Source organism: Takifugu rubripes, chromosome 1 (assembly GCF_901000725.2).
Source record: "Takifugu rubripes chromosome 1, fTakRub1.2, whole genome shotgun sequence".
NCBI lineage: Eukaryota > Metazoa > Chordata > Actinopteri > Tetraodontiformes > Tetraodontidae > Takifugu > Takifugu rubripes.
This window is the reverse complement of record NC_042285.1, coordinates 207033-233865: the sequence shown is the minus strand read 5'-3', so window position 1 is coordinate 233865 and position 26833 is coordinate 207033. Positions and strand designations below refer to the sequence as shown.

The following is a 26833-nucleotide window of genomic DNA, read 5'->3' as shown; positions in this document are numbered from 1 at the left end:
TTAACATTTTATGTCAAATAAAATAAATATAGAATATATAAGTGCGAGTATTTATACAGGAAGCAAGTGCGGTTGAGTCCTTATGAAACTTGTGATCCTGGTGGGCGGGACATCCGGTGGCGCCTTCTTCCGTCTTCCGTTCACGTGACACGAATTTCCTAATCAGCTGTGGAGGTGAGTTTCAAGTTGTTACGAGAGGTTATTAACGCAGTTAAACCGGTTTAACGCAGGTTTACCGGAGCTGAATTGGGTTTCAATTGTTTTTGGCTTGTTATTGTATTATTAGTTTGGTGAAAGCAGAGACGTCATCACTCTGCTACCTTGTAATTACGTGATTATAAAATAAAGGAATAAACTTCCGTAGCCATTGAATGTTTTAAAGTCATGTTTTCTTCCAGGCAAATCTTTTTAAAAATGTGAGTTTCGTTCTCCGTATAAAATGTGTGTTAGCAGCATGGATATTAAAAACACAACCCAAGTACAAAATTCACCTGACAAAACTACACACACTCAATACAACCTGACAATTTGACAGATGAAGAGATGACGTCTTACCTGCTTGTGTGTGTGTGTGTGTGTGTGTGTGTGTGTGTGTGTGCGTGTGTAGATGATGCTGTGTGTTGTGGTGACTGTGGTGACCGTCTTTGGCCTGACTGACAGCCTGCCAGACATCCCTCATGCAGTTAAACAGCAGCTGGACCCTGAAGTGCACATGAATATTGTGAGTACATCCTGCAGCGTGCACGTGTGTTCCTCAGCATGTTCCAGTCATCCATCATCTTTCTCCTCCTCCTGCTGACGATCAGTCAGAGATCATCCTGAGGTGGGGTTACCCTGCAGAGGAGCACGAGGTTCTGACCGACGACGGCTACATCCTGAGTGTGAACCGGATCCCACAAGGGAGGAAAACCAGTGCAGGTCTTTCTGTTCACCCCACCGTCCAAACACACACTCACACACACACTCACTCACTCACGCACACACACACTCTCTCTCTCTCTCTCTCTCTCTCTCTCTCTCTCTCTCTCTCTCTCTCACACACACACACACACTCTCTCTCTCTCTGACACACACACACACACACTCTCTCTCTCTCTCTCTCACACACACACACTCTCTCTCTCTCTCTCTCACACACACACACTCTCTCTCTCTCTCTCTCTCACACACACACACTCTCTCTCTCTCTCTGACACACACACACACACTCTCTCTCTCTCTCTCTCACACACACACACACTCTCTCTCTCTCTCTCACACACACACACTCTCTCTCTCTCACACACACACACTCTCTCTCTCTCTCTCACACACACACACTCTCTCTCTCTTTCTCTCTCTCTCACACACACACACTCTCTCTCTCTCACACACACACACACTCTCTCTCTCTCACACACACACACTCTCTCTCTCTCTCTCTCTCTCACACACACCCACTCTGTGGGTTCTAAACTGGGGTTCCAGCTGTGCTGATCCAAGATCAGAAGGTAACTTCAGGCCACCACTTGATGAGTTATTTGAGTGATCAAAGTCCAATTAGTGGACCATAATAACGACGACCCCCTTAGCATCAGCCAGAAAGAGAACCTCCAGAGGGAGTAGAGCTCTGGATGTGAGACGAACACAGGACGATGGCGAGGGCCTCGACGCCACGCGTTGGCCCTGACCGCACGTCCACACGCTGTTGAACCCAAACATACGCGTCAGCGCCAGTCCTCCGAACCCCCATCAGGGGTCTGTTAGTCACATCTCCTTAGACACACAACAGGGCTGAAAAGGGAAGTGGTCATGTGACAGGAAGTACATTGATCCGTTTCCCTGGTGCAGGAGTGAGACCGGCTGTGTTGCTCCAACATGGCCTCCTGGCAGCAGGAAGCAACTGGATCACCAACCTGCCCAACAGCAGCCTGGGCTACGTGCTAGCTGACAGCGGCTACGATGTGTGGCTGGCTAACAGCCGTGGGAACACCTGGTCCCGAAAACACCAGACACTCACCCCTGAGCAGAATGACTTCTGGAGCTTCAGGTACACACACCTGTCTGACATCATCACCTGTCTGACATCATCACCTGTCTGACATCATCTGTCTGACATCATCACCTGTCTGATATCATTAACTGTGACATCACCACCTGTCTGACATCACCTGTCTGACATCATCACCTGTCTGACATCATCACCTGTCTGACATCATCTGTCTGACATCATCACCTGTCTGATATCATTAACTGTGACATCACCACCTGTCTGACATCACCTGTCTGACATCATCACCTGTCTGACATCATCACCTGTCTGACATCATCACTTCCCTTCCTGCAGCCATGATGAAATGGCCCTGAAGGATCTTCCAGCTGTGGTGAATTACATATTGAAAGTGACGTCCCAGGAACAGATTTATTACATTGGACACTCACAGGGGACCACGATAGGTAACACACACACTCACACTCACAGGGGACCACGATAGGTAACACACACTCACACTCACAGGGGACCACGATAGGTAACACACACACTCACACTCACAGGGGACCACGATAGGTAACACACACACTCACACTCACAGGGGACCACGATAGGTAACACACACACTCACACTCACACTCACAGGGGACCACGATAGGTAACACACACACTCACACACACAGGGGACCACGATAGGTAACACACACACTCACACTCACAGGGGACCACGATAGGTAACACACACACTCACACACACAGGGGACCACGATAGGTAACACACACACTCACACTCACAGGGGACCACGATAGGTAACACACACTCACACACACAGGGGACCACGATAGGTAACACACACTCACACACACAGGGGACCACGATAGGTAACACACACTCACACTCACAGGGGACCACGATAGGTAACACACACACTCACACTCACAGGGGACCACGATAGGTAACACACACTCACACTCACAGGGGACCACGATAGGTAACACACACACTCACACACTCACAGGGACCACGATAGGTAACACACACACTCACACTCACACTCACAGGGACCACGATAGGTAACACACACACTCACACTCACACTCACAGGGGACCACGATAGGTAACACACACACTCACAAACACAGGGGACCACGATAGGTAACACACACACTCACACTCACACTCACAGGGGACCACGATAGGTAACACACACACTCACACACACAGGGGACCACGATAGGTAACACACACACTCACAGGGGACCACGATAGGTAACACACACTCACACACACAGGGGACCACGATAGGTAACACACACACTCACACTCACACTCACAGGGGACCACGATAGGTAACACACACACTCACACACACAGGGGACCACGATAGGTAACACTCACACTCACAGGGGACCACGATAGGTAACACACACACTCACACACACAGGGGACCCACGATGGTAACACACACACTCAACCACACAGGGGACCACGATAGGTAACACACACACTCACACTCACAGGGGACCACGATAGGTAACACACACACTCACACTCACAGGGGACCACGATAGGTAACACACACACTCACACTCACAGGGGACCACGATAGGTAACACACACACTCACACTCACAGGGGACCACGATAGGTAACACACACACTCACACACACAGGGACCACGATAGGTAACACACACACACTCACACACACACAGGGGACCACGATAGGTAACACACACACACTCACACACACACAGGGGACCACGATAGGTAACACACACACACTCACAGGGGACCACGATAGGTAACACACACACTCACACTCACAGGGGACCACGATAGGTAACACACACACTCACACTCACAGGGGACCACAATAGGTAACACACACACTCACACTCACAGGGGACCACGATAGGTAACACACACACTCACACTCACAGGGGACCACGATAGGTAACACACACACTCACACTCACAGGGGACCACGATAGGTAACACACACACTCACACTCACAGGGGACCACAATAGGTAACACACACACTCACACTCACAGGGGACCACAATAGGTAACACTCACACTCACAGGGGACCACGATAGGTAACACACACACTCACACACACAGGGGACCACAATAGGTAACACACACACTCACACTCACAGGGGACCACAATAGGTAACACACACACTCACACACACAGGGGACCACGATAGGTAACACACACACACTCACAGGGGACCACGATAGGTAACACACACACTCACACACACAGGGGACCACAATAGGTAACACACACACACACACACACAGGGGACCACGATAGGTAACACACACACTCACACACACAGGGGACCACGATAGGTAACACACACACTCACACACACAGGGGACCACAATAGGTAACACACACACTCACAGGGACCACAATAGGTAACACACACACTCACACTCACAGGGGACCACAATAGGTAACACACACACTCACAGGGGACCACAATAGGTAACACACACACTCACAGGGGACCACAATAGGTAACACACACACTCACACACACAGGGGACCACGATAGGTAACACACACACTCACACTCACAGGGGACCACAATAGGTAACACTCACACTCACAGGGGACCACGATAGGTAACACACACACACACAGGGGACCACAATAGGTAACACACACACTCACACTCACAGGGGACCACAATAGGTAACACTCACACTCACAGGGGACCACGATAGGTAACACACACACTCACAGGGGACCACAATAGGTAACACACACACTCACAGGGGACCACAATAGGTAACACACACACTCACACACACAGGGGACCACAATAGGTAACACACACACTCACACTCACAGGGGACCACAATAGGTAACACTCACACTCACAGGGGACCACGATAGGTAACACACACACTCACAGGGGACCACAATAGGTAACACACACACTCACACACACAGGGGACCACGATAGGTAACACACTCACAGGGGACCACAATAGGTAACACACACACATTCACACACACTCACACACACACACACTCACACACACACTCACAGGGGACCACAATAGGTAACACACACACATTCACACACACACACACACACTCACACACTCACACTCACAGGGGACCGCAATAGGTAACACACACACTCACACACACACACAGGGGACCACAATAGGTAACACACACACACACTCACACTCACAGGGGACCACAATAGGTAACACACACTCACACACACACACTCACACACACACACACACTCACACTCACAGGGGACCACAATAGGTAACACACACACACACACAGGGGACCACAATAGGTAACACACACACACACTCACACACACACTCACACTCACAGGGGACCACAATAGGTAACACACACACACACACACACACACCACACACTCACACTCACAGGGGACCACAATAGGTAACACACACACACACAGGGGACCACAATAGGTAACACACACACACTCACAGGGGACCACGATAGGTAACACACACACTCACACACACAGGGGACCACAATAGGTAACACACACACACTCACAGGGGACCACGATAGGTAACACACACACTCACACACACAGGGGACCACAATAGGTAACACACACACACACTCACAGGGGACCACAATAGGTAACACACACACACACACCACACACTCACACACACTGTCACACACACACTATGGTGACAGCATCTGCTTTATTTCCCAGGATTCATAGCGTTCTCCACTCTGCCTGATGTGGCCAAAAAGATCAAGCTGTTCTTGGCTTTAGCCCCAGTAGCAACGATAGCATTCACAGCTAGCCCCATGACCAAACTGTCAGTGCTGCCCGAGTTCCTCATGTGGGTAAGAACACCAGCCTACCAGCTGTGGGGACACCTGTCTGTTGACCCAACCACCTGTCTGTCGACCCAACCACCTGTCTGTCGACCCCACCACCTGTCTGTCGACCCAACCACCTGTCTGTCGACCCCACCACCTGTCTGTCGACCCAACCACCTGTCTGTCGACCCAACCACCTGTCTGTCGACCCAACCACCTGTCTGTCGACCCCACCACCTGTCTGTCGACCCCAACCACCTGTCTGTCGACCCAACCACCTGTCTGTCGACCCCACCACCTGTCTGTCGACCCAACCACCTGTCTGTCGACCCAACCACCTGTCTGTCGACCCAACCACCTGTCTGTCGACCCCACCACCTGTCTGTCGACCCAACCACCTGTCTGTCGACCCAACCACCTGTCTGTCGACCCCACCACCTGTCTGTCGACCCAACCACCTGTCTGTCGACCCAACCACCTGTCTGTCGACTCAACCACCTGTCTGTTGACCCAACCACCTGTCTGTCGACCCAACCACCTGTCTGTTGACCCAACCACCTGTCTGTCGACCCAACCACCTGTCTGTCGACTCCACCACCTGTCTGTTGACCCAACCACCTGTCTGTTGACCCAACCACCTGTCTGTTGACTCCACCACCTGTCTGTCGACCCAACCACCTGTCTGTTGACCCAACCACCTGTCTGTTGACTCCACCACCTGTCTGTTGACCCAACCACCTGTCTGTTGACCCAACCACCTGTCTGTTGACTCCACCACCTGTCTGTTGACCCAACCACCTGTCTGTTGACCCAACCACCTGTCTGTTGACTCCACCACCTGTCTGTTGACCCAACCACCTGTCTGTTGACCCAACCACCTGTCTGTTGACTCCACCACCTGTCTGTCGACCCAACCACCTGTCTGTCGACTCCACCACCTGTCTGTTGACCCAACCACCTGTCTGTTGACTCCACCACCTGTCTGTTGACCCAACCACCTGTCTGTTGACTCCACCACCTGTCTGTTGACTCCACCACCTGTCTGTCGACCCAACCACCTGTCTGTTGACTCCACCACCTGTCTGTCGACCCAACCACCTGTCTGTCGACCCAACCACCTGTCTGTTGACTCCACCACCTGTCTGTTGACTCCACCACCTGTCAGTTGACTCCACTGACCAACCTTCTCTGGTCTCCAGGACATTTTTGGTCGGAGGGACTTCCTGCCCCAGAGTTACATGATTGACTGGTTTGCCGAGCACGTGTGTGCCAAGCATGTTCTCAGTCAGCTGTGTGGGAACATCTTCTTCATCCTCTGTGGTTTTGATGAGAAAAACCTCAATATGGTAACATGAAACACGCCAACAACACGCTAACAATGCCGTGTGCTTAGCGTGTGATTAGCATGCACTTATCGTGCGCTTAGCGTGTGCTCAGCGTGTGCTTAGCGTGTGCTTAGCGTGTGCTTAGCGTGTGCTTAGCGTGAGAGCTGATGTTGCTTCTGTTGTCTCAGACTCGGACTCCTGTCTACACCACACACTGTCCTGCTGGGACCTCAGTCCAGAACATGGTGCACTGGGCACAGGTACCCCCGCCTGCACACACACACACCCCCCCACACCCTCCCACACACACCCTCCCACACACACACCACACCCTCCCACACCCCCCCCCCCCCCCACACACACACACCCTCCCACACACACCCTCCCACACCCCCCCCCCCCACACACACACACACACACACACACACCCTCCCACACACACCCCCCACACACACCCTCCCACACACACACACACACACCCTCCCACACACACACACACCCTCCCACACACACACACACACCCTCCCACACACACCCTCCCACACACACACACACACCCTCCCACACACACACCCTCCCACACACACACACACACCCTCCCACACACACACACACACCCTCCCACACACACACACCCCCCACACACACCCTCCCACCCCCCCCCCACACACACACACCCTCCCACACACCCCCCCCCACACACACACAAACCCCCCCCCCACACACACACCCCCCCCCACACACACACACATCCTCCCACACACACACCCCCCCCACACACACACACACACCCCCCCACACACACACACACACCCCCACACACACCCCCCCCCCCACACACACACACACCCCACGCACACCCCCCCCACACACACCCTCCCACACACACCCCCCCCCACACACACACACACCCCCCACACACACACCCCCCACACACACACACACACACACCCTCCCACACCCCCCCCCACACACACACCCCACGCACACCCCCCCCACACACACCACACACCCCCCCACACACACACCCCCCCCACACACACACACACACACCCTCCCACACACACCCCCCCCCCACACACACACACACCCCCCACACACACACCCCCCCCCCCCACACACACACACACCCTCCCACACACCCCCCCCCCCACACACACACACCCCACGCACACACCCCCCACACACACACACCCCCCACACACACCCCCCACACACACCCCCCCACACACACACACCCTCCCACACACACCCCCCCCCCCACACACACACACCTCGCCCCCCCCCCCCCCTCATGCCAGCCTCCCCTGTCTCCAGGCTGCCCACCAGGGGAAGCTGCTGGCCTTTGACTTTGGTGCTGTAGAGAACCTGAAGCGCTACAACCAGGTGAGTTAGCCACGCCCACCTGTGGCCACCTGCTGTCACCTTCAGGTGAATCAGCCGCTCTGCTGTGCTTTGGTCAGACGACTCCACCTCAGTATCGAGTCCAGGACATGAAGGTCCCCACTGCTGTGTTCTCGGGGGGCCAGGACACGCTGGCAGACCCTAAAGACGTGGCCCTGCTCCTCACACAGGTGAGTGGAGACCCTCGCTCACGCTGCACCTGAACCATCTTTATATCTTCAGAACTTTATTCATTGATATGGCGTTTTTACGATGGATATGTGTTATTACCCCGTTATGGGACCAACAGGAAGTAGAACCTGATTTCCTGTGTGCAGGTGCCTCAGCTGGTCTTCCATCAGCACATCGATCACTGGGAACATCTGGACTTTATCTGGGGACTCGATGCCCCCGACATCCTGTTCCCCAACATCCTGCAGCTGCTGCAGAAATACCCCTAGAGGGGCTGAGAGGGTCGGAGCCTGGCACCAGCTGGAGAGGCCGATTAGCTTTGATTAGCTTTGATTAGCTTTTATGATATTTCAGAGCTCAGCGCAGCTCATTTGCTGAACCTTAAATGATATGAAAATAAAAACACATGTTTTAAAGTGAAAAGGGACCCGTTGAATCAAAGCTTCTGTTGACCTCTGACCTCTGACCTAAAGTCAAACTAAAGAAATCAGGAAGGTTTTGAAAACACAATCATCACAAACACAATGGGAACAAAGCTGCACTCTCTTTATTGACGAGGAAGATGAAGATGAATGTGGTGATATGTGAGCTCGGCACTGCCGTTAGCATGAGGCTAAGCTAGTGTACCGTGATCAGGGTCAGTGTGTTTTCTTCAGCATTTTCACGATGTTGCTGAACCTCAATCTGGTGGCGATGTCCAGCGGTGTCTCTCCGGCCTGCAGAAGACCAGAAGAAGCTGTTGGGGATCTGCTGACTCAGCAGAAGCTTCGTGTTGTGGTGTGTTTAAAAGACGTACGTGATTTGGGATGTGTGTGTCGGCGTGTTTCTGCAGCAGCAGAGGGACCAGGCGATGACTCTTCCTCTCACACACGTAGTGCAGAGCTGTGTTCCCCTTCTGGAGAGGGTTAGGTTAGGGACCGTCACAAGTTCTACAGCGAGCAGTACTACGAGATCACATCTGAGAACTCTCACAGCCGCTGAGAGCGTAGAAATGCTACAGAAAGGTTCCAGAAGGTTCTGGTGGCTGGATCCACCATCCTGAGGGTGGTGTTAGCGTGCAGCCACGTTAGGAACACTTACATGGTCCACGGCGTTGACGTTGGCGTCGCTGCTGAGCAACATCTGCATCAATGAGACAGTCTGGCGCTGCTTCTGCAGCTACAACACACACACACACACACACACACACACACACACACTGAGCTGGAGGTTCTAAAGTGCCATCATCAGGAATGTAAAGATTAATGAAATGAGAACGAAGCAAATATTTCATTTAAAGTAATGAAGCTTTCTTAGGGTCAGGGTTAGGGTTAACCCTAACCCTGACCCTAACTATTGGGTTAACCCTAACCCTGACCCTGACCCTAACCCTGACCCTAACTATTGGGTTAACCCTAACCCTCTAACCCTAACCCCCTAACCCTGACCCTCTAACCCTGACCCTAACTATTGGGTTAACCCTAACCCTCTAACCCTAACCCCCTAACCCTGACCCTAACTATTGGGTTAACCCTAACCCTCTAACCCTAACCCCCTAATCCTGACCCTGACCCTGACTATTGGGTTAACCCTGACCCTAACCCTGACCCTGACCCTAACTATTGGGTTAACCCTGACCCTAACCCTGACTATTGGTCAGAACCAGCAGCGTTTCCTGACGCTCCGCTGTGACGTTAGCGCTGCTATCAGACCCCATCTCCTCCCAGGCAACATCCAGGCCTCTGATACCATGATGAAGTAGCCGATCAGCAGGACGGGCATGAGGACGGCCATCACCAGGTAGTCCAGCAGAGAGAAGGTCCTCCTGGAGACGTAGTGCAGAGCTGTTCTCTGTTTCTGCAACAAGAGTCAGAGTCAGAGTCAGCGGCAGCTCCAGGACGCCCTCACACAGCAGCGCATCACCTGATTGGTCACGTGGACATCGGCACCGTTGTCCAGCAGGTATTGCACAACCCTCAGGTTTCCACGGCGACATGCAGCAATGAGGGGCGTGTCCCCACTGTCAGGCTCCTGGACGTTGAGCTGAGACGGGTCCTCAGAGAGGACAGTGAACAGCTGATGGACGTCTCCAGCGTATGCTGACCGGCACGCTGGCTGCAAACAAAAGTCCTTCAGGTCACAGGAACCTTTTAGCAGGAACTGCCAGAGCTGGGGGGGGGGGGGGGTCCTGGACCGGAGGCCGACTGGTTTGGTCTCAGGACCTTTATGCTGGAAAGGTTTAGTCCACCAGGAGGACATCAGGACACCAACATGGGGCCAGTGTGAGGCTCAACTTTAGAGGAACCAAAAGGTCTAGTGATGAGTTCTTGGTTCAGAACGTTTACAGCCCCCCCCCCCCCCCCCGGGAAAATTAGGGAAATTACTCTAAATCCTCATCACTGATGCGTAACGACCAAAAATAGGGGGAATATTTGTAATATTACATAATAAAGGACTCAGTCAAAACGTGGTGAGAACTGTGATGCGTTATACTAATGTAATAAAGCCTTATTTAGAGCTCCGACTCATCTAAATCCCATAATAGTGCCCACTCAAGTGAACTTCATGGACAGAAGTGCTGCAGTCGTCGCATATGTCACGTTCATTGCTCTCAGGTGAGCTGGAATTACAGGTAAATCGGTCTTTCGTCGAACAAAGACACCGGAAGTGGATTGAAATAAACAAATCATTTCATTAAACCAATCGATTGAGTTGACCGAATAAAGTTCCGTGCCGATCTTGTTTATATCTTCCTGGTCTTACCTGAGAGTACGACAGCCCCATGTCCCAAACGCACCTTGATCAGGCGAGATGAGCAACCGCATCACTTCCGGTTGTCCTACCAAAATAATACCGTCTTTTTTCTTTCCGTTTTCAGTCATTTTTCACCCTCTGCGACTGAAAACGAAACTCCATCGATTTATTTTCAAAAATATTTATAAGTCTATCAACCATTCAGCTTTTCTTTAAAAAGAATAAAAACATGGTGAACTTTTTGGTACACATTAATTCATAAATATAAAAATGGATACTAAGAAACGATATTAGATAATATTTTTACTAATAGTTTTGATAGTGTGGCGGGGTGGGGAGAGGTGGGACGGTTAACGACAACGCCACCTGGGGAATTTCACCCCAGGAATTAACCGGAGAACAGGCACGCGCAGATAAGTTCTATTCCAGAGGCAGAGACGGGATCGAGGGTTATGCACTACAATTTTATTTAATCCAACACACAACAAAATATAACTCGGCTGTATAAAAGTTAAATTAACAAAGGGGTGGACAGGGCTGGGGCCCCACCAGCAGGTAAAACTCAATTAGGGGAGATAAACAAACTAAAAACACCCGTGCTACTGCAAACAAAACCACAAACGGGGGGTGTGATGAAAACGCCCTCCACCAGGGGTTGGGTCCCCGCCGTGGCCCACAGCACCTGTCCACAAAGAAAAGGAACAATTAAACTTCCAGCGGTAACATTTGACGCGACGAGCGCACACGCACACACACCTCACACAGACAGGCAAATAAATTGTGACCAACAAGACCACCACATCAAACAAGAAACGAACAGAAACAAAACCTAAAAGAGTAAATGCCAGTTGATACGATTTACACAGTTAAGAATCTAAAATGACAGCAACAGCTCCGTGGTCGCCTCGGCGGCACCACGACGTCTCAGCGCCGTCCCCCGAGCGAGGGGGGGCGAGAGAGAGAGAGCGCGCGAACAGGAGAGAGTCCCGAAAGCGGGACGGAGCCAAAGCAACAGTGGGTCCAGTACGGGAGGTAGTCCGTGCCGACTGTGTTTGGTGGCGCCCCCACTCCGTGAAGGGTTCTGCTGGAGCCACGCGACCCACTGACGCCAGGCGGCAGCCACCTGCAGCAAGAACAGCCCCATTAACATTTATCAACCGAGTGGGGGAGTCAGTGACGCGCATTGCTGCGCCTTACCTGCCCAGTGCAGACTAGCGCGCGTGCCCTTACGGCAAAGCGTTGTAAAACAGTTGGTCGAACCGCCCAGATCAGCCGCAACCCCGCCGTCCCGTCGAAGGGGGAAAACAACTAAAGCCAGCTGGCGGCAGTGCCTTATATAAACCTTTTCTCCCCACCCACCAATTAAGGCACTACCTCCATATGGCACCTGTTCGGAGGGCAGGCCACGCCCTGCCACAATAGGAAAATTCATAATAAATGACAGGAGTTTCGGTGACCATGAACCACACAAACGGAACCAAAACAGACCGGCATAAATCACAGAAAGATGTCAAACTATTCAACTAAGAGCTGATGTAACAGGACTGGCATAAAGAACTTTCTGTCTATAATAATTAAACTTTATGAAGAACCCCAGAGATGGCCAACAGAGCCAGTGGAAGGAGGGATGGGGATAATTATCACCATGCCCCGGGTCCTCCGTCCCGGGTCCTCCGGGGTCCCGGGTCCTCCGGGGTCCCGGGCCGGTGAGGCTCCGGTGTCTCGGCTCTCTGTCTGCCTGCTGAAGCTGCGGCCGGAAAACCGGCGTCCTGCCCCGGGTTGACGCCAGAGAGACGGTCGGTACCGTCAGAGAGCCTCGGGGAGATGCACAGCACGCACACGCACCCAGTCTAACAAGACTTAAACAACAGTCGCATCAGACAACCAGCCGTAGGGACCAAATCACTCGAGCTGCTCCGGGACACTTCTGCGCATGCGCACATCTTGGCGCATGCGCAGAAGTGTCCTGGAGCAGCGCGAGTTCCGGGTGCGGATCAAACGTTGTTGGTGAAGCTAATTATGATCGTGGATGATGGCGGACATCAGCGTTGATGAGCTGCAGCAGCTGGAGTATCTTTCTCTGGTGTCTAAAGTCTGCACGGAGTTGGACAACCATCTGGGCCTTAATGACAAAGACCTCGGTGAGGACGTTAGCTGGAAAGCGCTGCTCTCAACGGGAATGTTTGGCTAACGGGCTAGCTCATGCTAGCTATCCACCTTTACTTGGCTATGGTGTCGGTTCAGCCTTTCGAATGTTTTTGTAACTTCTTCGGTCTTTTTTAGGCTTGCTAATTATCTTTCCTTGAATTGCTTGATTGTCAGAATCATTTTTGTCAACGATGAGGATAATTTTGGTCAGATTGTTTGCAGTCAGCTAACTAGCCAGCCAGCTAGCTAGCTGACTAACTTCACTATTGTTGTCCTGACCTGCTTTAATTTTGTCCAGCTGAATTTGTGATCCACCTTGCTGAAAAACAACCGACATTTGACGGATTCAAAGCTCTGTTGATCCAAAATGGAGCCGAATTCACGGTAGGTAACCCAGTAAACATCACCTGGAGGTGGTTACCACAGTGATCTGCTCTGGTTAGGTAACCCAGTAAACATCACCTGTAGGTGGTTACCACAGTGATCTTGTCCTGGTTAGGTAACCCAGTAAACATCACATGAAGGTGGTTACCACAGTGATCTGCTCTGGTTAGGTAACCCAGTAAACATCACCTGGAGCTGGTTACCACAGTGATCTGCTCTGGTTAGGTAACCCAGTAAACATCACCTGGAGGTGGTTACCATGTTACCACAGTGATCTCCTCTGGTTAGGTAACCCAGTAAACATCTCCTGGAGGTGGTTACCATGTTACCACAGTGATCCTCTCTGGTTAGGTAACCCAGTAAACATCTCCTGGAGGTGGTTACCACAGTGATCTGCTCTGGTTAGGTAACCCAGTAAACATCTCCTGGAGGTGGTTACCACAGTGATCTGCTCTGGTTAGGTAACCCAGTAAACATCTCCTGGAGGTGGTTACCATGTTACCACAGTGATCTGCTCTGGTTAGGTAGCCCAGTAAACATCACCTGGAGATGTTGACCATGTTACCACAGTGATCCTCTCTGGTTCTCTGCAGGATTCTCTCATCAGTAATCTGCTGCGACTCATCCAGACCATGCGGCCTCCAACCAAAGCCGGGACCAGTCCAGGTGAGTCTTTTGATCACATTATTCTTGGATGAGGTTTCAGGAATTAAGCTCTGATCCTGCTACCAACAAGGCTAGTAATGGTTGGTCGGGGCACTGCTGGGATTAACTCTCGTCCACTTTTCTTGACTATTTTCAGCTTCGGAGGCTTCAGTCCAGCCCAAGACCAGAAAGGAGAAGTTGAAGGAGATGTTTCCTGCTCTGTGTCGTGCAAATGATCCAGCCCCTGAAGTACGTGCTCGAAGTACCAGATGGCAACATGAGGGAAAAGAAGACCTAACCCTAACCATAACCTGGGAAGCTAAATCCTTTATTTTTAATTCTTAGAAACTTTTAGATGAAGATGATGTGAAAGTAGCAGCTGATGCCATGAAAGAGCTGGAGATGTTTCTGCCCAGTGTCAGCGGGACAGACCCCAAAACCAGCAGGAGCAGGTCAGACCTTCATTTGAGAGGCCGGTAAAGCCTTGTGGTCACGTGGGCTTTGGGTTAGTAAAGTTAGCCTTGTGGTCACGTGGGCTTTGGGTTAGTAAAGTTAGCCTTGTGGTCACGTGGGCTTTGGGTTAGTAAAGTTAGTGTTGTGGTCACGTGGGCTTTGGGTTAGTAAAGTTAGTGTTGTGGTCACGTGGGCTTTGGGTTAGTAAAGTTAGCCTTGTGGTCATGTGGGCTTTGGTTTAGTAAAGTTAGCCTTGTGGTCACGTGGGCTTTGGGTTAGTAAAGTTAGCCTTGTGGTGACGTAGGCTTTGGGTTAGTAAAGTTAGCCTTGTGGTCACGTGGGCTTTGGGTTAGTAAAGTTAGCCTTGTGGGCTTTGGGTTAGTAAAGTTAGCCTTGTGGTCACGTGGGCTTTGGGTTAGTAAAGTTAGTGTTGTGGTCACGTGGGCTTTGGGTTAGTAAAGTTAGTGTTGTGGTCACGTGGGCTTTGGGTTAGTAAAGTTAGCCTTGTGGTCATGTGGGCTTTGGTTTAGTAAAGTTAGCCTTGTGGTCACGTGGGCTTTGGGTTAGTAAAGTTAGCCTTGTGGTGACGTAGGCTTTGGGTTAGTAAAGTTAGCCTTGTGGTCACGTGGGCTTTGGGTTAGTAAAGTTAGCCTTGTGGTCACGTGGGCTTTTGTTTAGTAAAGTTAGCCTTGTGGTCACGTGGGCTTTTGTTTAGTAAAGTTAGCCTTGTGGTCACGTGGGCTTTGGGTTAGTAAAGTTAGCCTTGTGGTCACGTGGGCTTTTGTTTAGTAAAGTTAGCCTTGTGGTGACGTGGGCTTTGGGTTAGTAAAGTTAGCCTTGTGGTGACGTGGGCTTTGGGTTAGTAAAGTTAGCCTTGTGGTGACGTGGGCTTTGGGTTAGTAAAGTTAGTGTTGTGGTCACGTGGGCTTTGGGTTAGTAAAGTTAGCCTTGTGGTGACGTGGGCTTTGGGTTAGTAAAGTTAGTGTTGTGGTCACGTGGGCTTTGGGTTAGTAAAGTTAGCCTTGTGGTCACGTGAGCTTTGGTTTAGTAAAGTTAGCCTTGTGGTCACGTGGGCTTTGGGTTAGTAAAGTTAGCCTTGTGGTCACGTGGGCTTTGGGTTAGTAAAGTTAGCCTTGTGGTGACGTGGGCTTTGGGTTAGTAAAGTTAGTGTTGTGGTCACGTGGGCTTTGGGTTAGTAAAGTTAGCCTTGTGGTGACGTGGGCTTTGGGTTAGTAAAGTTAGCCTTGTGGTGACGTGGGCTTTGGGTTAGTAAAGTTAGCCTTGTGGTGACGTGAGCTTTGGGTTAGTAAAGTTAGCCTTGTGGTCACGTGGGCTTTGGGTTAGTAAAGTTAGCCTTGTGGTGACGTGGGCTTTGGGTTAGTAAAGTTAGCCTTGTGGTCACGTGGGCTTTGGGTTAGTAAAGTTAGTGTTGTGGTCACGTGGGCTTTGGGTTAGTAAAGTTAGTGTTGTGGTCACGTGGGCTTTGGGTTAGTAAAGTTAGCCTTGTGGTCACGTGGGCTTTGGGTTAGTAAAGTTAGCCTTGTGGTCACGTGGGCTTTGGGTTAGTAAAGTTAGCCTTGTGGTGACGTGGGCTTTGGGTTAGTAAAGTTAGCCTTGTGGTGACGTGGGCTTTGGGTTAGTAAAGTTAGCCTTGTGGTCACGTGGGCTTTGGGTTAGTAAAGTTAGCCTTGTGGTGACGTGGGCTTTGGGTTAGTAAAGTTAGCCTTGTGGTCACGTGGGCTTTGGGTTAGTAAAGTTAGTGTTGTGGTCACGTGGGCTTTGGGTTAGTAAAGTTAGCCTTGTGGTCACGTGAGCTTTGGTTTAGTAAAGTTAGCCTTGTGGTCACGTGGGCTTTGGGTTAGTAAAGTTAGCCTTGTGGTCACGTGGGCTTTGGGTTAGTAAAGTTAGCCTTGTGGTCACGTGAGCTTTGGTTTAGTAAAGTTAGCGTTGTGGTCACGTGGGCTTTGGGTTAGTAAAGTTAGCCTTGTGGTCACGTGGGCTTTGGGTTAGTAAAGTTAGCCTTGTGGTCACGTGGGCTTTGGGTTAGTAAAGTTAGCGTTGTGGTCACGTGGGCTTTGGGTTAGTAAAGTTAGCCTTGTGGTCACGTGGGCTTTGGGTTAGTAAAGTTAGCCTTGTGGTCACGTGGGCTTTGGGTTAGTAAAGTTAGCCTTGTGGTCACGTGGGCTTTGGGTTAGTAAAGTTAGCACGAGGGAGCAGCAGCTCAGTTCGTCTGCTCTCCTCACGTTTTCAGCAGGTCTGAGAAGAGCAGACGTTGCAGTCGGAGTCGCAGCAGAAGCCGAGAGAGAGACCGACACAGAGACCGAGATCGGGAGAAGGACAGGAAGAGGACTCGCCGGTCCCGGTCCCGCTCCAGAGACCGGGAGCGGTGCAGGGAGCGAGAGCGCGGCAAAAGGAGGGACAAGTCTTCCCGCTGGAGCGAGCGCTCTCCGAGCCCCAGGAGGGAGCGGGACCCTGATCGGTGGAAGGACAAACACGTGGAGCGCCCCCCCCCGGAGGAGCCCTCCGTGGGGGACATCTACTGTGGGAAGGTCACCAGCATCATGCAGTTTGGCTGCTTTGTCCAGCTGGAGGGGCTACGGTTCGTGGGCAGAACCTCCATAAACGTTCCTGCTTCCTTCCGTCCGTCTAATGAACACTTGCTCCGCAGGAAACGGTGGGAGGGCCTGGTCCACATCTCCGAGCTCCGCCGAGAGGGCCGTGTAGCAAACGTGGCCGACGTGGTCCGCAAAGGCCAACGGGTCAAGGTCAAGGTTCTGTCCTTCACAGGTTCCAAGACCAGCCTCAGTATGAAGGTAGGACGGGATGTTTGAAGGTTCCCACACATCAGAACAAAGAGGTCCAACTGTAGAGTCATCGGCATAATTGTTCCTCCTCTGGCCTCCAGGATGTGGACCAGGAGACCGGAGAAGACCTGAATCCCAACAGGAGGAGGAATGTTGGCCCGGACGGAAGTGAGGAAGTCTCCATGAGGAACCCTGATCGGCCCAGCAACCTGAACCTGGGCCACGGCCCCGAGGTGGAGCAGGACGACACACTGGAGCGAAAGAGGCTGACCAAGATCTCCGACCCAGAGAAGTGGGAGATCAAGCAGGTGGGTGTGAGCGGGTGGGGGGACCCGCAGGGACAGATGCAGGACCAGCTGCAGGGACAGCTGCAGGAGCTTGGGTGCTCCTGGTTCCTCACCACTCCATGTCCTCCTTCGCTCTAGATGATCGCTGCCAACGTCCTGTCCAAGGAAGAGTTCCCCGATTTTGATGATGAGACTGGGATTCTCCCTAAAGTGGACGATGAGGAGGGTAAGTTGGAGGCGGGTCTGGGCTGGACCCACACCCGGAGGACGGGAGGACTTCCTGCTGAGGCTGAGCTCTCTTTCAGATGAGGATCTGGAAATTGAGCTGGTGGAAGAAGAGCCGCCGTTCCTGAGGGGACACACCAAGCAGAGCATGGACATGAGTCCTGTCAAGATCGTCAAGGTCCTCTGCTAAAGCTGCTCTTGTCCTCGTGGTGTGGGACTGTTCAGGACTGATCGTCCCGCTCTGCTCGTCCCGTAGAATCCCGATGGCTCCCTGTCTCAGGCCGCCATGATGCAGAGCGCCCTCGCCAAGGAGAGACGGGAGCTGAAGCAGGCGGCCCGCGAGGCCGAGATGGACTCCATCCCCATGGGACTGAACAAGCACTGGGTGGACCCGCTGCCGGACAGTGAGTGTCCCGGTCCGAGTGTCTGAGTGTCCCGGTCCGAGTGTCTGAGTGTCCCGGTCCGAGTGTCCGAGTGTCCCGGTCCGAGTGTCCCGGTCCGAGTGTCCCGGTCCGAGTGTCCCGGTCCGAGTGTCCCCGTCCGAGTGTCCCAGTCCGAGTGTCCGAGTGTCCCCGTCCGAGTGTCTGAGTGTCCCCGTCCGAGTGTCTGGTCCGAGTGTCCGAGTGTCCCCGTCCGAGTGTCCCAGTCCGAGTGTCCGAGTGTCCCCGTCCGAGTGTCCCCGTCCGAGTGTCCCAGTCCGAGTGTCCCCGTCCGAGTGTCCCAGTCCGAGTGTCCGAGTGTCCCCGTCCGAGTGTCCCAGTCCGAGTGTCCGAGTGTCCCCGTCTGAGTGTCCGAGTGTCCCGGTCCGGGTGTCTGAGTGTCCCAGTCCGAGTGTCTGAGTGTCCCCGGTCTGAGTGTCCCCGGTCTGAGTGTCCCCGGTCTCCCCTTAACCTTCCGCCTTTTTAGGTGGGAACAGGGGAGACGGGAGTGTCACAGCAGCTCTGGGAACGCTGGAGATGCAGAGGCAACGGGATGAGGGGGTGAATGAGTGGGTGGGTGAATGAGTGAAGGGCCTCTAGCCTGAGGGGGGGCCTCTACCCTGAGGGAGGGCCTCTACCCTGAGGGGGGGCCTCTACCCTGAGGGGAGGCTTCTACCCTGAGGGGAGGCTTCTACCCTGAGGGGAGGCCTCTACCCTGAGGGGGGGCGGCCAGCCCAGTAACCTGCCATGGTCTCTCCAGCTGACGGGAGGCAGATTGCTGCCAACATGAGGGGGATCGGAATGATGCCCAACGACATGCCGGAGTGGAAGAAACACGCGTTTGGGGGCAACAAGGCCTCGTATGGGAAGAAGACCCAGCTGTCCATCCTGGAGCAGCGGGAGAGCCTGCCCATCTACAAGCTGAAGGAGCAGCTCGTGCAGGTGTGTTCAGGTCCTGAAGTGGTCTAAAGAGAAGAGACAACGGTCCCAACCTCTGAATCCCCCCCTCCCCAGGCCGTCCACGAGAACCAGATCCTGATTGTTATCGGTGAGACGGGCTCCGGGAAGACCACGCAGATCACCCAGTACCTGGCCGAGGCCGGCTACACCAGCAGGGGGAAGATCGGCTGCACCCAGCCCAGACGTGTGGCCGCCATGTCTGTGGCCAAGAGGGTGTCTGAGGAGTACGGCTGCTGTCTGGGTCAGGAGGTGAGTGGACAGGACCCGGACCGGGACCGGGACCAGGACCAGCTCCTCATCTGCTACTCCTCACAGCTCTGGTCTCCTGCAGGTGGGCTACACCATCCGCTTTGAGGACTGCACCAGCCCAGAAACCGTCATCAAGTACATGACAGACGGAATGCTGCTGCGCGAGTGTCTGATCGACTCGGAACTGGGTCAGTACGCCATCATCATGCTGGACGAGGCCCACGAGAGGACCATCCACACCGACGTGCTCTTCGGGCTGCTGAAGAAGGTTCGCAGGTCCAGCCAGGCTCTGGTGTTCTGGCTCTGACAGCAGAGACGGGAAAGGTTCTGTTTTTCTCTTCCAGACCGTTCAGAAACGGACCGACATGAAGCTGATCGTGACCTCGGCCACGCTGGACGCCGTCAAGTTCTCTCAGTACTTCTACGAGGCGCCCATCTTCACCATCCCAGGAAGAACCTACCCAGTGGAGGTGCTCTACACCAAAGAGCCTGAGACCGACTACCTGGACGCCAGTCTGATCACAGTCATGCAGATCCACCTGACGGAACCTCCAGGTCTGACTGGACGTCCAGAACATGACGAGTCGTCCGGGGATCCGTCTAACGCTTCCTGCTCCTCCGTCCAGGCGACATCCTGGTGTTCCTGACCGGACAGGAAGAGATCGACACCGCCTGTGAGATCCTGTACGAGCGCATGAAGTCGCTGGGGCCCGACGTTCCCGAGCTCATCATCCTCCCGGTTTATTCCGCCCTCCCCAGCGAGATGCAGACCAGAATCTTCGACCCGGCGCCGCCCGGCAGCAGAAAGGTGCTGATGGCTGCCCTCCCGATCCGTGAGGAGACGTGGGATCATCTAACTAATCCGTTTGCTCCTCAGGTGGTCATCGCCACCAACATCGCCGAGACCTCTCTGACCATAGACGGGATCTATTACGTGGTGGATCCCGGGTTCGTGAAGCAGAAAGTCTACAACTCCAAGACGGGCATCGACCAGCTGGTGGTGACGCCCATCTCCCAGGTAGGAGGACGTCCATCCGGAACATTCCCATCGCTCCGTTAAACACCGGCCCGATTTTACCCAACCAATGAGTGGTGGTGTCCCGGAGAGCTTATTATGGTCTGCAGGATCAGGGCCTAGAGTAGTTCCACTGTCCTGGACATGAGGACACGCACGTGGGTGGATCCTGTCACCGCCTCAGACTTGTGTTCCAGCCCAGTCTTGACCCATTTGAGCCGGGACCCGTTTGAGCTGGGACCCGCCAGGCTGACTGATAACGATGACTCGGCATCTTTCTCTTAACCCCCCCTCGTGGTTCACGGGTGCACGTGTAACTTCCTGTCTTCCACTTCAGGCTCAGGCCAAGCAGAGGGCGGGCCGAGCTGGCAGAACCGGACCCGGGAAGTGTTACCGGCTGTACACCGAGAGGGCCTACAGAGACGAGATGTTGACCACCAACGTGCCGGAGATCCAGAGGACCAACCTGGCGAGCACGGTGCTGTCTCTGAAGGTAGCGACCCTCCCTCCCTCGTGAGCACGCTGGTTAGGGTTAGGGTTAGGCACGTTGGGTTAGGGTTAGGCACGTTGGGTTAGGGTTAGGGTTAGGCACGTTGGGTTAGGGTTAGGGTTAGGCACGTTGGGTTAGGGTCAGGCACGTTGGGTTAGGGTCAGGCACGTTGGGTTAGGGTCAGGCACGTTGGGTTAGGGTTAGGCACGTTGGGTTAGGGTTAGGCACGTTGGGTTAGGGTTAGGGTTAGGCACGTTGGGTTAGGGTCAGGCACGTTGGGTTAGGGTTAGGCACGTTGGGTTAGGCACGTTGGGTTAGGGTTAGGCACGTTGGGTTAGGGTTAAGCACGTTGGGTTAGGGTTAGGCACGTTGGGTTAGGGTCAGGCACGTTGGGTTAGGGTTAGGGTTAGGGTCAGGCACGTTGGGTTAGGTTTAGGGTTAGGCACGTTGGGTTAGGGTTAAGCACGTTGGGTTAGGGTTAGGCACGTTGGGTTAGGGTTAGGGTTAGGCACGTTGGGTTAGGGTTAGGTTTAGGGTTAGGCACGTTGGGTTAGGGTTAAGCACGTTGGGTTAGGGTTAGGCACGTTGGGTTAGGGTTAGGGTTAGGCACGTTGGGTTAGGGTTAGGTTTAGGGTTAGGCACGTTGGGTTAGGGTTAAGCACGTTGGGTTAGGGTTAAGCACGTTGGGTTAGGGTTAGGGTTAGGCACGTTGGGTTAGGGTTAAGCACGTTGGGTTAGGGTTAAGCACGTTGGGTTAGGGTTAAGCACGTTGGGTTAGGTTTAGGGTTAGGCACGTTGGGTTAGGGTTAAGCACGTTGGGTTAGGGTTAGGCACGTTGGGTTAGGGTTAAGCACGTTGGGTTAGGGTTAGGCACGTTGGGTTAGGGTTAAGCACGTTGGGTTAGGGTTAAGCACGTTGGGTTAGGTTTAGGGTTAGGCACGTTGGGTTAGGGTTAGGCACGTTGGGTTAGGGTTAGGGTTAGGCACGTTGGGTTAGGGTTAGGTTTAGGGTTAGGCACGTTGGGTTAGGGTTAAGCACGTTGGGTTAGGGTTAAGCACGTTGGGTTAGGTTTAGGGTTAGGCACGTTGGGTTAGGGTTAAGCACGTTGGGTTAGGGTTAAGCATGTTGGGTTAGGGTTAAGCACGTTGGGTTAGGTTTAGGGTTAGGCACGTTGGGTTAGGGTTAGGCACGTTGGGTTAGGGTTAGGCACGTTGGGTTAGGGTTAGGCACGTTGGGTTAGGGTCAGGCACGTTGGGTTAGGGTTAGGGTTAGGGTCAGGCACGTTGGGTTAGGTTTAGGGTTAGGCACGTTGGGTTAGGGTTAGGCACGTTGGGTTAGGGTTAGGTTTAGGGTTAGGCACGTTGGGTTAGGGTTAAGCACGTTGGGTTAGGGTTAGGGTTAAGCACGTTGGGTTAGGGTTAGGGTTAGGCACGTTGGCGTCTGAAGGGCATCACAGACCTTCCTTCTCCTCCCTCAGGCCATGGGTTAGGGTTAGGGTTAGGGTTAGGCACATTGGGTTAGGGTTAAGCACGTTGGGTTAGGGTTAAGCACGTTGGGTTAGGGTTAGGGTTAAGCACGTTGGGTTAGGGTTAAGCACGTTGGGTTAGGGTTAAGCACGTTGGGTTAGGTTAAGCACGTTGGGTTAGGGTTAGGGTTAGGCACGTTGGGTTAGGGTTAAGCACGTTGGGTTAGGGTTAAGCACGTTGGGTTAGGTTTAGGGTTAGGCACGTTGGGTTAGGGTTAAGCACGTTGGGTTAGGGTTAAGCACGTTGGGTTAGGTTTAGGGTTAGGCACGTTGGGTTAGGGTTAAGCACGTTGGGTTAGGGTTAAGCACGTTGGGTTAGGTTTAGGGTTAGGCACGTTGGGTTAGGGTTAAGCACGTTGGGTTAGGGTTAGGCACGTTGGGTTAGGGTTAAGCACGTTGGGTTAGGGTTAAGCACGTTGGGTTAGGTTTAGGGTTAGGCACGTTGGGTTAGGGTTAAGCACGTTGGGTTAGGGTTAAGCACGTTGGGTTAGGGTTAGGCACGTTGGGTTAGGGTTAAGCACGTTGGGTTAGGGTTAAGCATGTTGGGTTAGGGTTAAGCACGTTGGGTTAGGTTTAGGGTTAGGCACGTTGGGTTAGGGTTAGGCACGTTGGGTTAGGGTTAGGCACGTTGGGTTAGGTTAGGCACGTTGGGTTAGGGTCAGGCACGTTGGGTTAGGGTTAGGGTTAGGGTCAGGCACGTTGGGTTAGGTTAGGGTTAGGCACGTTGGGTTAGGGTTAGGCACGTTGGGTTAGGGTTAGGTTTAGGGTTAGGCACGTTGGGTTAGGGTTAAGCACGTTGGGTTAGGGTTAGGGTTAAGCACGTTGGGTTAGGGTTAGGGTTAGGCACGTTGGCGTCTGAAGGGCATCACAGACCTTCCTTCTCCTCCCTCAGGCCATGGGTTAGGGTTAGGGTTAGGGTTAGGCACATTGGGTTAGGGTTAAGCACGTTGGGTTAGGGTTAAGCACGTTGGGTTAGGGTTAAGCACGTTGGGTTAGGGTTAGGGTTAAGCACGTTGGGTTAGGGTTAAGCACGTTGGGTTAGGGTTAAGCACGTTGGGTTAGGGTTAAGCACGTTGGGTTAGGGTTAGGGTTAGGCACGTTGGGTTAGGGTTAAGCACGTTGGGTTAGGGTTAAGCACGTTGGGTTAGGTTTAGGGTTAGGCACGTTGGGTTAGGGTTAAGCACGTTGGGTTAGGGTTAAGCACGTTGGGTTAGGTTTAGGGTTAGGGTTAGGGTTAGGGTTAGGGTTAGGCACGTTGGCGTCTGAAGGGCATCACAGACCTTCCTTCTCCTCCCTCAGGCCATGGGCATCAACGACCTGCTGTCCTTCGACTTCATGGACGCTCCTCCCATGGAGACGCTGATCACGGCCATGGAGCAGCTCTACACGCTGGGAGCGCTGGACGACGAGGGGCTGCTCACCCGGTTGGGGAGGAGGGTGAGGCTCCACCCCATCACCATCATGCTGTCTGTAGAGACCTGGTGTCCTGAGACCTGCTCCTCTCCTGCAGATGGCCGAGTTCCCCCTGGAGCCCATGCTGTGTAAGATGCTGATCATGTCCGTCCACCTGGGCTGCAGCGAGGAGATGCTGACCATCGTCTCCATGCTGTCGGTGCAGAACGTCTTCTACAGGCCCAAAGTACGTTTGGTCTGATCCCTTTTGGACCTGCTCACCTGTCTCCACCACGGCTCCTTTCATTTACTCTAACCTGATGGGTTAGGGTTAACTCTAACCTCTAACCCACCCTGATGGGTTAGGGTTAACTCTAACCTCTAACCTCTAACCCACCCTGCTGGGTTAGGGTTAACTCTAACCTCTAACCCACCCTGCTGGGTTAGGGTTAACCCTAACCTCTAACCTCTGACCCACCCTGCTGAGTTAGGGTTAACTCTAACCTCTAACCCACCCTGATCGGTTAGGGTTAACCCTAACCTCTAACCTCTGACCCACCCTGCTGGGTTAGGGTTAGCTCTAACCTCTAACCCACCCTGATCGGTTAGGGTTAACCCTAACCTCTAACCCTAACCCACCCTGCTGGGTTAGGGTTAACTCTAACCTCTAACCCACCCTGATCGGTTAGGGTTAACTCTAACCTCTAACTCTAACCCACCCTGCTGGGTTAGGGTTAACTCTAACCTCTAACCCACCCTGATGGGTTAGGGTTAACTCTAACCTCTAACCCACCCTGATCGGTTAGGGTTAACCCTAACCTCTAACCTCTAACCCACCCTGATGGGTTAGGGTTAACTCTAACCTCTAACTCTAACCCACCCTGATGGGTTAGGGTTAACCCTAACCTCTAACCCACCCTGATGGGTTAGGGTTAACCCTAACCTCTAACCTCTGACCCACCCTGCTGGGTTAGGGTTAACTCTAACGTCTAACCCACCCTGATGGGTTAGGGTTAACTCTAACCTCTAAGCCACCCTGCTGGGTTAGGGTTAACCCTAACCTCTAGGGTTAACTCTAACCTCTAACCCACCCTAATGGGTTAGGGTTAACTCTAACCTCTAACTCTAACCCACCCTGCTGGGTTAGGGTTAACTCTAACCTCTAACCCACCCTGCTGGGGGATTTCTGCCTGGTTCCTCAGGACAAGCAGGCTTTGGCTGACCAAAAGAAGGCAAAGTTCCACCAGCCGGAGGGAGACCATCTGACCCTGTTGGCAGTTTACAACTCCTGGAAGAACAACAAGTTCTCCAACCCCTGGTGCTACGAGAACTTCATCCAGGCTCGCTCCCTTCGCAGAGCCCAGGACATCCGCAAACAGATGCTGGGAATCATGGACAGGTACCAGGCTTAGGAGGGAAGCCAGTCCACCTTTCCTGATGAAGGTCTCATGCTCCTGATGCTCCTCATGCTCCTCATGCTCCTGATGCTCCTTAGGCACAAGCTTGACGTGGTGTCCTGTGGCAAAGCAACAGTCCGGGTCCAGAAAGCCATCTGCAGTGGTTTCTTCAGGAACGCAGCCAAGAAGGATCCTCAGGAAGGCTACCGCACCCTGATCGACCAGCAGGTGGTCTACATCCACCCCTCCAGTGCTCTGTTCAACCGCCAGCCGGAGTGGTATGAAAACACCTCTACTGTTGCTGTTGACCCCCCTCAGGCCCGTTCTGAGCCTGGCTTTCCCTCCCCAGGGTCGTCTACCATGAGCTGGTGCTGACCACCAAGGAATACATGCGGGAGGTGACCACCATCGACCCCCGCTGGCTGGTGGAGTTCGCGCCTGCGTTCTTTAAGGTGTCCGACCCCACTCGCCTCAGCAAGCAGAAGAAGCAGCAGCGCCTGGAGCCTCTGTACAACCGCTACGAGGAGCCCAACGCCTGGAGGATCTCGCGCGCCTTCAGACGCCGTTGAGGCCAAGAGCGAGTCAAAGCCAAGGACCTCAGACCGTGGACTATTTATGCTGCCATTTTCTATCAGAAATGTGACGTCTGGACCGGTGTGAACAGAAATGTCCTCATTAAACATCACTTTTGTAGCCTCGGCTTTCATTGAGAACCAAAGCTTTCACGGTCGAGACTGGAGGAGCAGAAAGGTGGAACTGGATCAGCGCTGATCCCTGGTGGCCGTCGGCCACGTGCACACGTGTGCACGCGCTGACATTGGGGAAATAAAAGGCAACGACGGTCAAAAATGATTTCAATGTCCCGTCTGAGTGGGACTGGATCCCTACACCTGTTATGGCTGAGACTGGGAGGCCAAGTGAGCGGTGGGAATCATTCCTGGGGGATCTAGTGGATCCCCTCTGTGGGGCGTGGATGG

At 53.2% G+C, this 26833-nt stretch overlaps 3 protein-coding genes and 1 long non-coding RNA gene across 5 annotated transcripts; 2 read left to right on the top strand and 2 right to left on the bottom strand.

The window, feature by feature from the left end:
- Nucleotides 1-42: 42 nt before the first annotated feature.
- LOC115251842 (uncharacterized) lies at nucleotides 43-8927 on the bottom strand. Its single transcript, XR_003890363.1, has 3 exons — nucleotides 8830-8927; nucleotides 8561-8758; nucleotides 43-166 (listed from the first exon to the last, which is right to left on the bottom strand). It is a non-coding gene; the product is annotated as an uncharacterized lncRNA (long non-coding RNA).
- lipf (lipase, gastric) lies at nucleotides 105-9153 on the top strand. The gene is made up of 11 exons (XM_029845374.1): nucleotides 105-174; nucleotides 608-721; nucleotides 807-918; nucleotides 1831-2029; nucleotides 2327-2436; nucleotides 5718-5854; nucleotides 7030-7176; nucleotides 7344-7415; nucleotides 8473-8541; nucleotides 8619-8729; nucleotides 8877-9153. Exons 2-11 carry the CDS (start codon nucleotides 608-610, stop codon nucleotides 8997-8999), a joined length of 1194 nt encoding a protein of 397 aa, XP_029701234.1. The 5' UTR covers nucleotides 105-174; the 3' UTR covers nucleotides 9000-9153.
- A 102-nt stretch (nucleotides 9154-9255) lies between these two features.
- ankrd22 (ankyrin repeat domain 22) lies at nucleotides 9256-11553 on the bottom strand. Its single transcript, XM_029845431.1, has 6 exons — nucleotides 11473-11553; nucleotides 10633-10824; nucleotides 10459-10566; nucleotides 9811-9888; nucleotides 9527-9625; nucleotides 9256-9446 (listed from the first exon to the last, which is right to left on the bottom strand). Exons 1-6 carry the CDS (start codon nucleotides 11491-11493, stop codon nucleotides 9369-9371), a joined length of 576 nt encoding a protein of 191 aa, XP_029701291.1. The 5' UTR covers nucleotides 11494-11553; the 3' UTR covers nucleotides 9256-9368.
- Nucleotides 11554-13418: 1865 nt separating this feature from the next.
- Nucleotides 13419-26549, top strand: LOC101063405 (ATP-dependent RNA helicase DHX8). Of its 2 annotated transcripts, none has more exons than XM_029845170.1 (23): nucleotides 13419-13604; nucleotides 13910-13995; nucleotides 14589-14661; nucleotides 14798-14889; nucleotides 14986-15092; nucleotides 17348-17692; nucleotides 17762-17906; nucleotides 17999-18205; nucleotides 18323-18410; nucleotides 18490-18587; nucleotides 18666-18813; nucleotides 19589-19770; nucleotides 19843-20037; nucleotides 20120-20305; nucleotides 20382-20592; nucleotides 20664-20845; nucleotides 20915-21055; nucleotides 21390-21545; nucleotides 24367-24504; nucleotides 24578-24706; nucleotides 25662-25858; nucleotides 25955-26134; nucleotides 26206-26549. In XM_029845170.1, exons 1-23 carry the CDS (start codon nucleotides 13493-13495, stop codon nucleotides 26423-26425), a joined length of 3618 nt encoding a protein of 1205 aa, XP_029701030.1. In that variant the 5' UTR covers nucleotides 13419-13492; the 3' UTR covers nucleotides 26426-26549. The 2 variants fall into 2 exon arrangements, with proteins under 2 accessions (XP_029701030.1, XP_029701023.1); XM_029845163.1 differs by having other exon boundaries at nucleotides 17345-17692.
- Nucleotides 26550-26833: the final 284 nt, after the last annotated feature.

Coding starts and splice junctions, on each gene's coding strand:
- lipf (XM_029845374.1), top strand. CDS start 608: ATGATGCTGTGTGTTGTGGTGACTGTGGTGACCGTCTTTGGCCTGACT. Junction 919..1,830: donor AGGGAGGAAAACCAGTGCAG/GTCTTTCTGTTC, acceptor TCCCTGGTGCAG/GAGTGAGACCGGCTGTGTTG. Junction 8,730..8,876: donor TGGCCCTGCTCCTCACACAG/GTGAGTGGAGAC, acceptor TCCTGTGTGCAG/GTGCCTCAGCTGGTCTTCCA.
- ankrd22 (XM_029845431.1), bottom strand. CDS start 11,493: ATGGGGCTGTCGTACTCTCAG. Junction 10,567..10,632: donor ATGTCCACGTGACCAATCAG/GTGATGCGCTGC, acceptor CTCTTGTTGCAG/AAACAGAGAACAGCTCTGCA. Junction 9,626..9,810: donor ACGTCAACGCCGTGGACCAT/GTAAGTGTTCCT, acceptor AACCCTCTCCAG/AAGGGGAACACAGCTCTGCA.
- LOC101063405 (XM_029845163.1), top strand. CDS start 13,493: ATGATGGCGGACATCAGCGTTGATGAGCTGCAGCAGCTGGAGTATCTT. Junction 18,411..18,489: donor TAAAGTGGACGATGAGGAGG/GTAAGTTGGAGG, acceptor GCTCTCTTTCAG/ATGAGGATCTGGAAATTGAG. Junction 21,546..24,366: donor GCACGGTGCTGTCTCTGAAG/GTAGCGACCCTC, acceptor CTCCTCCCTCAG/GCCATGGGCATCAACGACCT.